General features: G+C 41.7%; 1 protein-coding gene across 13 annotated transcripts in view; it reads right to left on the bottom strand.

The window, feature by feature from the left end:
* The window catches only part of DNM3 (dynamin 3), a 330,309-nt gene that overhangs the window by 25,734 nt on the left and 289,563 nt on the right, over positions 1-15,012 (bottom strand). For all 13 annotated transcript variants that reach the window (XR_002100165.1, XR_002100164.1, XM_019530783.1 and 10 more), the window contains 2 exons: positions 11,049-11,213; positions 605-831 (listed from right to left, as the gene is read on the bottom strand). Coding sequence is in view for 11 of the 13 variants with exons in the window: in XM_019530783.1 (XP_019386328.1) it covers positions 605-831; positions 11,049-11,213 (392 nt within the window). In the remaining 2 variants the exon portion in view is untranslated. The remainder of the gene's footprint in view (positions 1-604; positions 832-11,048; positions 11,214-15,012) is intronic.

The following is a 15,012-nucleotide window of genomic DNA, read 5'->3' on the forward strand; positions in this document are numbered from 1 at the left end:
GTGGAAGAATTTTTGACAAAAAATATCCTGCAGGCAGATCTGGAGATACAAACACCAAATTGCAGATATTCTGGTGCTAAAGAGATCACAGTAGCAACTTGGAAGCCAAATCTGGATGATGAATCCCACAGCTATGTCAGAATACTAGGTTCTCAACATATCAGAAACAGCAATGCCAGCTGAAACAGAACTAAATACCAAAACATCTCAAATGGAGACTTTATAAGTGCACTTTTCCCCATGTCCTCTCTAGAACAGAATAGGAGACTTGGAGTAAAGCCTGGTGGTTTGACTGGAAAGAACACTCATTTGGGCAGAGAAGAATTTTGAGCACACTGGTATTTAAAACCAGTTTACTTGAGAGATTCTTGGGTTTGCCCAGTAAAAATAACATACCTGCATGATCTCCAGTCCTCAAGTTTGGTCGGGAGGCAAAGGGGGCGGGGACAAAACTCAGAAAGACCCAATTTTGCAAGAACTTTCAGCTTCTTCAAAAATTTCCCTAAACATGGAGGAACACTTGCCCTACATGGGAAATCAGTAGTTCTGAGAATCTGTTCCTTTGTCTTAATCTTCATAGCAAACCCAACCTGAAGATCCTTACCTTCTGGATTGCTGCAGCCAAGAATCATCAACAGGTGGCGGTGCAGGGGTAGATATAGTGGTAGTGCTAATATCGCCAATGATTGCCAGAGCTTCTTTAAGGGCTTGGTACATGCGAAGCATCTCATCTCGCCTCTGAGCCTGTTCTGCTGACTCCTCCATCAAAGTGTTTTGGTCCTCAGAGGAATACAAATGAGCCAGGAGTTCTGCATTTATGAATTCTTTTACCTGTAATATCAAACAAAAACCCCATTTCTGGCCTAGCTAGTGGCAATATGGTATAGCATGAACACAGAAGTGACAGAAACAGTACAGTGTTGCTCTTGGAACACTGTTGCACCAAAGAGACTATTCCAGACACATGAGAAGATTAGCAATCTGGACAGATTGGAGCATCCCTAATCAGTGCCGAAAAGAAAACACTGGAAAGAGAAGTCCAATGTTCATCTTGGAAGAGATAGCTGTAAACTTCACTTCTAGGTACACAGGGACAGGTCAGCATATATCTACTCTGTCATGCACCTTGCTATCCTAACACCCAGCCAGTTGTAGGCATAGCTTCAGTGGTTTAGATAATCTTAGACGACTCAGGTTGTGGGAAGCCAGGTCTAGGAGTCACTCAGGCTTTAAGGGGCCAACCAGGGTTAGGAGGAGCATCTGGAAACCAAGTGCCAGGAAGCTGGAAGCCCAGAGGTCCAAAAAGCCAAGTTAGAAAGCTGGAGGGTCGAGCAGAGCTTGAAATCAGGGCCCAAGCCAGGCTGAGCCAGGAGTTGGGTTGAGGGATGGACCAAATTAGGAAGCTGAAGGGTCAGGTAGAACACAGAGTCCAAGGGTGAGGTGAGTTGGGTAGTTGAGAGATCAGGCAGAGAGCCAATAGAGGTGCAAGCTATGAGGAACAGTGAGGTGTCTGGATAAGGGTTGAGCCTTGTTTCCTAAACACTTCCTCTTACAGCTCAGAAGTTTATATGGGAGAGAGTGAAGGGTCAGCTGACCCAGACCAGTGACTGATGGCAGGGAGCTGGTGGACAACTAGGCCCAGATGGAGGTTTGCAGCCATCTATGTCCAGCCCAAGTAATCAGTTGGGGAGGTGGCAGACTGGGGCGAGCAGCTGATCCAGCAAGCCAAGATTCTGGGTTCAAGACAATCTCTCACTCAAGTGAATGAGGAAAAACATGAATCTCCTAGAACTATACCTCTACTAGTTAAACCAGTAATTGCTTTCTGAAGTGCTGGGGAATGAGGTACTGGGAAGTTAGGAAAGTAATATCTTACTTAACAAATTTTAAGTGTGCTGAAGAGCACATTTCAAAACTATATATACGTATTGTTACTATGTAGCTCTTTATAGGATCACCCTAGACTGAGACCACAGTTCATCACAGAAAGATATTTTCTGGTGTAGTTCTCCACAAAGCATTATGTGGTTCTTTTGCCTTCCTTTGAGGCATATGACATTGGATGCTACTGGAATGATCTATATCTGTAAAGTGACCCGTGTGTTTCCACCTTATTTCAAACTGACTTCTAAACTGCTTATAGATAGTAACAACATTTTTGGCCCATTTGCAAATGGGTGACCTAGAGGAAAATGACATTACCAATCTCATGAGCCTTCTAGTTCTCTTAAGAATGGGGGCTTCTATATTTTTATAATTTCTCTTTCAGAATTACGTTTTAACTAACATTTCACCTACTGTTCATCACATCTTTCACCTCTAGCAACTTTGTGTAATTCTGAATGCCCAAAAATACACATTATAGAGCTGAAGAGAGCAGTCCCAAAGTAATCTAATTTACTATACCAATTTCCTGATATGCCAGCTCTGATTATGGAGATCTGGGACACATTAAGACAGCTAAAAAACTAGAAGTATTCTGATTAAATAAGGCTGTAGTTAAACACACTGAGAAATCAATTGCTGACCAATCCTTGAAAATCTTTTGGGATTTTTTTTCTGTTCTTTGGATCTGTTGCTAACCTGCTTTTAGCTCTATAGCATTTATTTGAACTGGGAATGTTAGCAGTAATACATTCTCAAACATCTTATTTTATATGCCTGAGTCCCTCTTGAAGAGGGTTTGGCACTAGTTAAATTAATTTGATTTAAAAATATATTATAGTGATATTGGAACAACTTTGGGTAGGTAAGACCCAAGACAGCGGTCTCTTTGAAGAAGAATTAGGATCTTCCAAGTCACAGCTGACCCCAGTCCAGGAAACACTTGGTTACTAGAAACCATTGTCATTTCCCATTCGTGTTCAACAGGAGATACACAAATTCATCAATATCTGCAATTTTTTGCTATGAATCTCATGTTGTTTTTCAGTGGATATTACTGATCAAATGCCAGAGGACACGATTTTCCTGAACCTCCACATTAAAAAGAGTTATCTTAGTTAGGTAATATGAAATTATATTGAATGGAATGAAAATTCAAATAGTATCACTTAAAAAAAATTCTCAAATTTGACTAAGGGTAGAGCTGATCCTAAAAGAACAGTTAGGCATCAACAGATGTATGCACTGCACCACCCCTCCCTTTTGCCTCACAGTGCTAAACTGGGGCTTGGGGCTGGCAACACTCCTACCCCTTGAGCAGTGAGCAGGGAAAAGCCTGGGACGGTGAGAGCATGGTTGGGGTTTACATCCCTCCCTAATTAGAGCATCCTGCTGGGGTCTGGCCTTGCCCCCCCTCAGCTCAGCACTATGGAAGGGAAGGGAAGGCTATTCTAGTACCGCCCCCACGGCTTCTAGTCTGAGCCCTAGCAGGCATATGCCAGCATTTCTTCAGTCCAGAGGGGATGTCCATGTAGTTGCAAACCAGTTCACCCTACGCAGGTTAGACTGACCTGCAAATATTGAATCAATTCAGGCTCAGACTTTTTGAATGTCTGTCCCTAGCCTTAGACCACAAATATCTGTTTGAATAGCATCAGCCTGCAAGTGTTATCATGGTAGATTCCTGTGTGTTGCAAGCAAATCTCCTTTCATGATTGCTGAAACCCTACTGTAATGGCAGAATCACTGCCATTAGGAAGCTGGCCCATGATCCTGGCTTACGATCAGGCCAGAAATATGGGTTTTCCATACTTGTGATTTTGAGGCTCGGAAAAGGAGGAAGAAACGATCTCTTTGCAAAATAAGGTCCTTCCAGAAAACAAAAGCAAAATTATAGCAATAGTTTAAAAAGTGTCCCCTGAAGGTTTCAAAGTTGTAATGTACAGAATTATAAGGTGGGAAGGGACCTTGAAGGTCAGCTAGTCCAGCACTGTACAGCTATAGCTATGTTATTCTTAAACCACCCCAGAGAAATGCCTATACAACCTTTTCTTGATAACCTCCAGAGAAAGAGATTCCACCCTTTCCTTTGACAATTGGCTCCTCTGTCCTATTGTTCTTACAGAATCATAGCAGGTATTTTAAGTGCCCAGTAGCACAGTTCCTAGCTCAACAGGAATCTAACATGGAGGGACAAGTCAGAGTGGGCTCGATCTATAAGGGAGTATTTGAGAGACAGCTCAGCCAATCATGAATGAAGTTACCACTTTAACTGGAGTTAAAAGAGCAGTCATGGAAATTAGCAAGAGGCAGGTGAGAGCTACTGCTACCATGAATTTACCATCAGTAATTACTATAAAGTATTTTTCATAATATTAAAGATTTATATTAATTTAGAGTCAGCTCACCAATACTGCTTACAGAATATATGGTATCTAGTGTACTATATTAGAAATAGCTAGGCACCATGAGACCTGAATTATAGTGCCATGAGGCCTTTAAACAACTAGCGGAAGGAAGATTCCAAATCACAGGCTCTCATGGGGGACTTCAGTCACTCTGACACCTGCTGGGAAGGCAATACAGCAGTGCGCAGGCAATCCAGGAAGTTTTTGGAGAGTGTTAGAGGACTTCCTGATGCTATCAGGATAGACCAACTAGGGATTATGCTCTTCTTGACCTACTGCTCACAAACAGAGAAGAAGTGGGGGACGCAGAAGTGGATGGCAACATGAGCAGCAGTGACCCATGAGATGATTGCGTTCAGGATCCTGACAAAAGGAAGAAAGGAGAGCAGCAGAGTATGGACCCTGGCCTTCAGAAAAGGAGACTTTGACTCCCTCAGGGAACTCATGGCAGAACCCCCTGGGAGGCCAAGCTGAGAAGGAAAGGAGTCCAGGACAGCTGGTTGTACTTTAAAGGAACCTTACTGAGGGCGCAGGAACAAACCATCTCAATGTGCAGGAAGAATAGCAAATGTGGCAAGCAACTAGCCTGGCTTAGCAGACAACTCTTTAGTGATCTTAACACAAAAAGGAAGCTTACAAGTGGAAGCTTAGACAAACAGCTTGGGAGGAATGTAAGAATATTGCCTGGGCATGCAGGGATGAAGTCAGGAAGGCCAAAATACAACTGGAGTTGCAGCCAGCAGGGGATGTGAAGGGTAACAAGAAGGATTTCTATATGCATGTCAGCAAAAAAGAGGAGGATCAGGGAAAATGTGGGACACTTATTGAATGGGTGATGCAACCCTGTGACAGATGATGAGGAAAAGACTGTAATACTCAATGACTCTTTTACCTCGGTCTTCACAGGCAAGGTCAGCTCTCAGACTATTGCACCTGGCAGTACAGTTTGTGAAGAAGGTGAGCAGCCCTCAATGATACATAGAGACTACTTAGAAAAGCTGGATGTGTCCATGGGGCTAGATGCAATGCATCCAAGGGTGCTGAGGGAGTTGGCTGATGTAGTTGCAGAGCCACTAGCCATTATCTTGGAAAACCTATGGCAATTGGGGGGTGGGGGGTGGCCCTGGATGATTGCAAAAGGGCAAATATAGTGTCTATCTTTAAGAAAGGGAAGCAGGAGGGTCCAAGGAACTGCAGACCAGTCAGACACACCTCAGTCCCTGGAAAAATCATGGAGCAGGTCCTCAAAGAATCCATTTATCTGCACTTGGAGAAAAAGGTGATTAGGAATAGTCAGCATGGATTCACCAAGGGCAAGTCATACCTGAGCAACCCAACTGCCTTCTATGATGAGATGATTGGCTCTGTGAATGCAGGAAATGCAGTGGATATAATATACCTTGACTTCAGCAAGGATTTTGAGACCTTCTCCCACAGCATTCTTGCAAGGAAGCTGAGGAAATATGGGTTGAATGAATGGACTGTAAGGTGGATAGAAAACTGGCTGGATTGTCAGGCTCAGCTGGTAGTAATCAATGACTTAACTTGTAGTTGGCAGCCAGGATCAAGTGGAGTGCCCCTGGGATCGGTCCCAGGGCCAGTTTTGTTCAACATCTTCATTAATGATCTGGAAGATAGGATGGATTGCACCCACAGCAAGTTTGCATATGACACCAAACTGGGGGTTCAGTAGATACACTGGAGGGTAGGGGTAGGATTCAGGATGTCCTAGACAGATTGGAGGATTGGGCCAAAAGAAATCTCATGAAGTTTAACAAGGACAAGTACAGAGTCCTGCACATAAGGTATAAGAATCCCATACACTGCTATAGCCTGAGGATTGACTGGCTAAGCAGCAGCTCTGCAGAAAAGCACCAGGGGTTACAGTGGACAATAAGATGGATATGAGTCAGCAGTGTACCCTTGTTTCTAAGAAGGTTAACAGTATATTGGGCTACAATAGTAGAAGTGTTGCCAGCAGATCAAAGGAAGTCATTATTCTGCCCTATTCTGCACTGGTGAGGCCACATCTTGAGTACTGTGTCCAGTTTTGGGCCCCCCACTATAGAAAGGATGTGAACAAGTTGGAAAGAGTTCAACAGAGAGCAATGAAAATTGTTCAGGAGCTGGCGCACATACTTATGAGGGGAGGCTGAGGGAACTGGGTTTATTTAGTCTGCAGAAGAGAAGACTGGGGGGCGGGATTTGATAGCAGCCTTCAGCTACCTGAAGGGTGGTTCCAAAGAGGATGGAGGAAGACTGTTCTCAACAGTGACAAATGACAGAAAAAGGAGCAATAGTCTCAAGCTGCAACAAGGGGTTTAAGTTGGGTATTTGGAAAAACTTTCTTACTAGGAGGGTGGTGAAGCACCAGAATAGGTTACTTCAAGAGTTGGTGGAGTCTCCATCCTTGGAGGTTTTTAAGGCCCAGGCTGACAAAGCCCTGGTTGGGATGATCTAGTTGGGGACAGTCCTGCTTTGAGCAGGGGGTTGGACTAGATCCAACTTGTCCAACATATGGCCTGTGAGCCGCCATGCAGCCTGCCAAGCTGTTTTCTGAGGCCTGAGGTGCTGCAACAGGAAATGAAAGTAAACACTGTTTAGTTTCCTTCCCACCCCTTGTCCCTCCCTCAGCCCCTCAGCAGCTGAATGGCGAACATGGACTATGAGGTAGTTGGCTGCCCGGTGACTGCTGAACCCCCTCCGGGCGGAGCAGGGCCCCTCTCTCAGCTCCCCCGACTGCAGCCATGGAGGCCGGGGCAGGTGTGCTCGCACCAGGCAGGTCCCAGGGCCCGGGCCAAGGCGCCCCCCTCACCCCTATCACGCAGCTCCTTTAAGCCCTGTGCCAGGGACAGTCTGCACTGCATCAGCAGGGAAGGGGTGGCGTGGTCTGGTGCAGGGATGAGCGTGCGAACGTGGAACACGGCTGCCCAACTGTCAGCAGGGCCGCGTCTCTGGGCAGGATGCTGAGGAGCCTGCATGGGGGTGTCACATGCATGTGTGTGCTTGAGAGAAGGAAGCACAAGGTCACACTCGTGACTTCCTCCTCCTCCATGGGAGCTGGGGGCGAGGAGGGAGGTGGGCTGCACGCACGTGGCTGTGTGTGAAGTCCAGACTCCTCATCCCTGATGGAGCTGGGCAGCATCCTGAGGTGCTGCTTCTCCTTCTCCTTACTGCTGTTGCTGGAAGCCAACAGCTGGCTGCTCTTCCATGGCTTCCTCTACCTGGTGCTGTATGCCCAGGTGTCCCAGAGCAAGCCTGCATTATGCTTCTTTCATTCATTGAGAAGTGAGTAGAAGCGAAAGTGTTTATTTTAGTCAAGTGTTTGGTATTATTTCATTGTTGCTTTTCTATTGTTTTTATTTTGGATTTTAAACCACATTTCCAGATCCATTTCATTGTCACTTCCTGCAACTTCATTGGTGTCAAAAGTCATGTGACATCACTTCCTGATGTGATACCACTTCCTATGAGGTCTCTGAATATGGCTCGCTGGCCCACTGGGTGATAAAAAGTTCATAATCCAGCCCCACACTCTCCTGAGGTCCCTACCAACCCTATTTTTCTCTGATTCTATGACCCTATGATAGGTGCATTTTGTTTGACTGTGTTTTCATCTTTAATGGTAATTTAATACATTTTTTGTGGTAAGTTTCCTTTTCTTTTAAAGTAATCAAAATCACCATAACATGTAATAGAAGTAGAATGTAATGATATAGGTATTAGGGCTGTGCAAAGCTTTGGTCCTCGATTTGATTCGGCAGAAATTCGGCCCGATTTGGTGGCCAAATATCCAAATCCAAATAGAATCAAAGGACCCTGCAATCTCTCCAAATTGAATCGGAACCCTCTGAATCGGTTCAGAGAGATTCGGAAAGATTCAGTGATTCGGACATAGACACAGCTTTAAATGTTTTTCCTACATACCTCTAGGTAGCAGGCGGCTCGTGAGTTCTGTGATGCTGGGGCATATGGAGTGTCCCACAGGAGCGCAAGGGGGCCCCCCTGCACGCTCCCCAGTGGATCCGGAAGTGGACTGGAAGTACTTCTGGTCTACTTCCGGGTTCACCGCCGAGCACGTAGAGGCCCCCCCGCACTCCTGTGGAACGCTCCATCTGCTCCATCATTGCAGTATTCACGAGCCACACTGGTACCTCAAGGCATGTCGAAAAAACATTTAAAGCTATGCCTATGTCCAAATCACTGATTCTCTGAAACAGCATCAAATCTTCAGATTCGGATTTGGCTGAATCAAATCAGGGACAGTGATCCAAACCAAAGAATCGAATCACTGTCCCTGATTCAGGCTGAAACTGAATCTGAATTTAATAGGGCCCGCTTTGCACACCCCTAATAGGTACGTGCCTCAAGACATGCATTAAGAACAGCATTCCTCAGAATTAATTTTTTTGCTCTACAATCAGTCTGAATCTGATACACGTCTCCCAGTTATAAGCACCTTTTAAAGACATCATCGATTAGAGAGGAAAATCTAAAAGCATTCATGAGGTTGTAACTGACACAAAGACTAGTTCCTTGGATTCAATGTTTCTAGTATTCTGGAGGCAACTGTATTGCACTATATGAAACAGAGGATAATACAATTAAAAAGGAGCTTAATTTCATTTCTCTCTCAGTGGGAGGGTTGGGATTTCAAGATCTTCAGGGAACGTAAAGCAGTATAGGATGACTTTCAACACAGCTCCATTGCTTTCCTCAACATTTTGGCTTGGTCAACAACCATGATTCAAGCATTTTTTGGATGTCAAGTATTTAAGGATGTAATTTTTTTTTAAGTAATAGCTTAGCTCATTTTTTCTTAGACTGAACTTCAAAGTTTTTCATTTTATAATGCAGGGAAACAAATGCCTTAACTTTCAAGCCTCGTTCTTCATGTTCTCTTAAAGATTTTGGGTCATTAGTGCAATTTAAGTTACAAGATCGGACCACAAATATCTGCTAGCTTAAACACAGGGCAGGGACTATAACCGAGAGGTCAGTTTCAGAGAGAGATGGTGTTAAAAGTCTACCATTCTTCTGTGCCATCGTCACCTGGCATGCTTTAATAATGAAACAGCTGCAGAATTTCAGCTTACTACAGTACCGGAGTTCTGAAGCAAAGCATTTATTTTCAGAGACCTTTAACTTCTTAAACAATTCCATATGGGGATGTGAGTGGCAGAAAATTTAATGTAAACTTTCAAAAGGAACTGCTCACCAAACTCTGTGCTTTATGAAAGGGAGCTGGAAAATATCCCTTTCAAAAGGCAATGGAATCATCCAAAGTCCAAGAAGCAAGGTCCAGTTGTGATCTCCAGGGAGCAGAGATAATATCTTCAGAGATAATATCTCCATGTACACACACAGCAATTATAGATTTGTGCTAATTTGGGAAAAATGTTGAAGTTCAGTTTGTTTTCACACTCTTTTGTGAAGGCCTCCAAGTATCTTGCATCCAGCGATTATAAAACATGATTCAAATCCTGGCTTCCCTAATCCTAAGGAATGGAAACTCCCTTTCCCTCTGTATGAAGATCTTGTTTATTCTCTACCAACTAGTGAACTCTATTCAAACCTCTTTGCTTTTTCCAGTGCAATATAAATGCTAGACACAGAAAGATCTGTTAGCCTTCCTTACATATGAAGTGTTTTTTAAATTCATACATGAATACTACAGTTTAGTCAGATTTGATTTATACTGTATTCTGTTTACAACAATTGATTTTTTGTTGATTTAAAAGATCTCAAGCAAGGTGGCATCAGTGACTGACAGAGGCTGTTATATCAAATAGTGATTTACTATAACACAGCAGTTAGCACCCTGGTAGATAAGTACCAGGAGAGATCCATTCAGGATTCTGTTGTAGAGTGAAGGTTTAGATTTTCAAACAATGGGCTAACAATGCCAGTGCAAAACTAACTTTTATCGTGGAATCTAAAGATCTAGGTAGGAGAAATATAAAATAAGCCAGACAGATGCATATATTCCCTCTGCTTGTCTAAAAAATACCCCAGCATCCAAAGGACCTCAAATACACCACTGAAAAATAAGTACAACATACTACACTTGCCTGATTGTATTTTTTTTTAAATCCATATATGCCCAATGAGACTTAACTGAACTCATTCTGAAAATCCTCTAGCATCCTACAGTTATCATGCAAAGCGTTGGAGCTCCTGACTGTACACTGTAATACTTTGGCCGTATCACTACAGAAAGGTGCTGTCCTCTGTAGTAATTAGATAAGGTTTGCAGTATGTGATATTCTACATGCATGTGTTCCTCTCCTTGTTACAATGCTGCTGATGCTATTACTGCCTTTAATCACATACTACACATACTCCTTTCACAGAAATCAGCCCTCCAAATTTAAGGTGCATGGTTTGTTTGTTTTTTTGCCAGAGTAGAGGCATAAAGACACTATGCTACAAAATGGCTGCCAGCTTCTCTCTCAGTAAGCCAGCAGGAAAGTTAGAGTCTAATGTTAACTCTTTCATTTCATAGATGTTCTCAGCTTCCTAACAGAGAGAGAAGCATCCATTTTGCAATATAAGCCTCTATGAAAGAGCCAGGTCTAGGCCATGACTCTTGACAAATTTTTTCTACATTCTGTCTCCCAAAAAAACAAGATGCATTTCTTATTTGGGGTGTTGTTACGCCAGAAAATATGCTATTTAAAAAGTATTATGTCCTGTAAGCACTGAAAGTTCAATCAAACATTTAACAAGAATTTAAAACTTGATGCTGTTACTCACATTATTGATCATAAGGTGCATGATTGTTTTTGGTATCAGATCTCGGATGCACTTATTGATAATAGACATGTAGGAGTCTACAAGGTTGCGAATAGTCTCCACCTGCCTTTCCAGTTGTGGATCCATGGAGAAATTGTCTGCTTGGCCATTCTCATCATTTTCAGTCTATGCAAAAGCAAAAATAAACATAAATGCTTCTTCCCAAGTTATTAGCTCCACTGAAAGTTGAAACAACAGGTAGAATAAAACTTGGTAATATGTCAACGTAATTTTTGATATCAGCATGTTTGGAAATGTACTTGTCATCAACCTGTTTTCCATTAGTTCTTAACATAAGCAAATCAGGATCTGTGACATTAAAGGGGTCCATTTTGAGAGGTTGTTTCATGCTGTAGGTTCCATTACAATAAAGAACTGAGGAAGTAGCTGAAACCCCATGAAATTTTATAAAGTCCCTTCTTGCACTGCCTGGTAGCGGACAGTCCATATTTCAAATTCAGCCTGCCAAACTATCTGTTGCTTCATGCACAAAGTAGCACTAGAATCCTAATTTGTAACCTCCACTCCTACGGATAAATGATATCCTTGTTATTAAGGACCAACTCAGCTGTCACAAACATTAACTCAGCTACAAACACATTAAACGTGACTGTAGGCATGTGTGTCTGTGCAGTCAGTTTGGACTGTTTGAAACCAAGAAAACTACTGTGCAATTTGGACTGTCTGAAAATAAGAAAACCAACATGCATTGGTTTTATATTAAATTTAACCTGGATAATCCAGGGTACAATCATCCTTTATCCACACCAATACAAAACAGGTCTTGATGAAAATGCAGAAGAGAATTTAAGTGTTTCTGGTTTTGACCCCACCACCTTAAATGCTCAGCACTACATCAGAAAACGGTATTTTAAGGTGCATGAAGTTAGGCACCCCTACACCTGATGCACAGAAAAATCACAAGTGCTTTGGAAAATCTTGGTTTTTGTTGTATGCATTATTTACACCTTCACTACCAAGCATAATTTTTTTTAAACAAATCATAAGGTGACACATGGGCTTCATGCTAACTCTTTGCAGAAGTGTGAATTTTGCCCCAACAGAGTAAACTTAAAGTCAAGCCTTCTTTTTTAATACATTAAAATGAGCATTAAAGAGGAAAAGATATCACCAACAGGGAAAATGTCCACCATGCAGAAAGCCATTTTTTCCTAGAAAATCAGGGCATGCTTTTAGTCTTAACATGTAGGTAAATCATTTAGAATAGCATTTCACAATTACTTTTTATAAACTGCAGCTTAATCCAACAAAAGGAGGGAAGCCACACTTGTCATTTTTTCATTACTGAGCTGAGAAAAGTCTATATACCATTTAGAAAACAAAACATGCTGGTTGTCATTGCCTTTAAAAGAACAGGTTGCAGCAAGTTTAAAAGGTTAAACATTTTTAATTACAGCCAAACTAATGGAAAAACAGCTTATCTAACACTGTTAAAATAATGAAGAGTTTCCTACAAACTCGAAGATGGTAAATGGCTCTGAAGAACTGTAAATGATGGAAATTCTGTTCTGGATTCTGTAACACCAGTAGACACACTAACACACAAACCTGAGCCATTCTGTTAATGTACTGCATATGGTGGAGTCACAGAGTGCAGATTGAATGCGTCTTCCCCTCCCTTACCCTGGGCTTGGAAAGAAACAAGCAGTAATTTCCCCTTCCAAAATACCCAAAATAAATGGAAAATCATACATCTATGGAATTTTTTCTTTTTGCCAAGTAACTGCAGACAGAAAATGTCCCTTTCCCAGCTCCCTCAAATCTAATGTGAATACTCTATCACCTCTTCCTCACTGACTATATAATGTACAGTATGTCTACGGGGTTTTTTCTGTTTAAATTACAGGATTTCAATAACATTCTTTGATGGTTAAGCAGCTAAGTGACAGATGTTTATCATTATCCTCATCAAGGGAACATAAAATAAAAATAGTAATTTGTCTCTGATCTTTAAGGTGAATGGTAATAACCTGCAAACATTTAACCTTTTCTATGCGGGTTCATTGGTGATATTTAAAAATGTGGATAACACTTCAAGAGTCAATTTTCTTTTTCAAATGGTTAAACAGATTGAACTTCATACAGTTGATGTATTTTTCTTTTCTTTGTTTATTTGTAAATTTGAAAGAAATATATTTTTAAAAGTCTTTCAGTAATAATAGTCTTCACTATTTATTGTCTTTTTACTGGGGTCTCTTGCTTACATTTTGAGGTCTTTGGGGCAGGGAATGTCTTTCTGTTTGCATTTGAACAATACCTACTCCTGTGGTGTCTTGATCCACAATGAGGGCTCCTAGACAACACTTCAATTATAATCATCATCATCATCAAAAAGGGCAGTAAGAACCAACTACAGGAATTATCAGGCTGACTCCAATGTTTTTATGCCTGAACTGTCTTTCAAGGAATGAAGGTACTACATAAAATCAGATTTAAAAAACAAACCAGAAAAGATCTAGTACAATCCCACTCCATTTACATTTCAATATTTTAAAATTGCACAATTTAAACACTATGGAACATGAAACACTAATGCTAGTACAACACACCTTTAGCAAGGCATACAAAACTATCTGAATGCATTCCAATTTACAACCTTCTAATAGGAACAGGTTGATGAATCAACCAATGCCAGAATAACTTTAAAAATCTTCTCTTTTTATAACCATGTGACCATTTATTAAACATGTTTAAAGGTAATGACTAAACTGTTCCAGCCACTGGTTTATTTATGAATACTGATTTTTCCTGCATACAATGAGAGAGAGAGAGAGAGAGTGTGTGTGCGCGTGTGTGTGCACGGATGGGGGGGAGGGTTCAGTATGAAGAAAAAAGGGCCTTTTCTTGAAAATAAGAATGAATATTAGTAAGTAACTGAGTAGCAGCTTTGGCAGCAGGGTTCTCTCCAGGTAGGTGGGTGGCAGAGAGGGAGAAAGTGTCATTTTCTCTCAACCGAAGCAGAAACTGCTATTACTATACTTTCTTGCTTGCTGTGTGCACCCCAGTTTCCAGTACCTGAATTCCGGGGGGGAAAAGGTACATGTCGTGTCTTAGAAAATATGGTAATTCTTATTGTTGTTCTCAGTGAATTTGGTTGAAAGAGCAAATCAGTCAGTTGTTGGGCTAATGAAACAGTGAACAATATGGTACCAATAACTCTATGTAAAAATAAAGACAGAACTACTATATTAGTAGCTGGTTCTGTTTTGCAGAATCTTACTTGCAAAATTCTTTCTTACTGGCCTGGATACAAGTGCTGACATATGGAATGAAAATGGCTGGAGAGGGGATAAACACTGAAGATAATCCAGCTTTGCAATTTTCCACTGGCATGGTCACCTGTGCATGTAAACTGTTCATGCAGCTAAGCAATTTGTACCTCTCATATGACTACTGGCTGCTACCCTCTCCAAATACCTTTTGGTGCCTATTTGAATCAGTGGTAGCGCTTCATGTTTCTTCCACAAATTAATCCTACCACATAGAGGAAAGTGGGAGAAGGAACGTGTAGACAGATTGTGTCAACAAAGCCACTGGAAAAGGAAATCTAAGAAGCTAGGAAGCAACCTCCCTAGCTCCCCTCTAGTTATGGGAAGAAGCCCACGAGCTTCCCTTCAGTGCCTCTAATCATCCTATCCAGTGACAACAGTTCATTCCTTCTCCTTTTACCAGAAAAAGAACATATTTCTTTCCCCCTTATTCCCCCAACCAGAAGCACATGTTCCTTTGTATTGCCCCTAGAAAGGGCAAACAAATAGAATTAATATCCTGGGCTGCATATTGATTTTTATTACTATTCAGAGTATTTGAAGTCTGTTATTTGTCAACAAAATTTTGCTAGTTACCAATATGTGGATATGAGTAATTTTTTACCAGACCTATTTGCTGTGGTTATTTAAGTTTG

The sequence above is a fragment of the Crocodylus porosus genome, unplaced genomic scaffold (assembly GCF_001723895.1).
Source record: "Crocodylus porosus isolate Cpor-Errol unplaced genomic scaffold, CroPor_comp1, whole genome shotgun sequence".
Taxonomy (NCBI): domain Eukaryota; kingdom Metazoa; phylum Chordata; order Crocodylia; family Crocodylidae; genus Crocodylus; species Crocodylus porosus.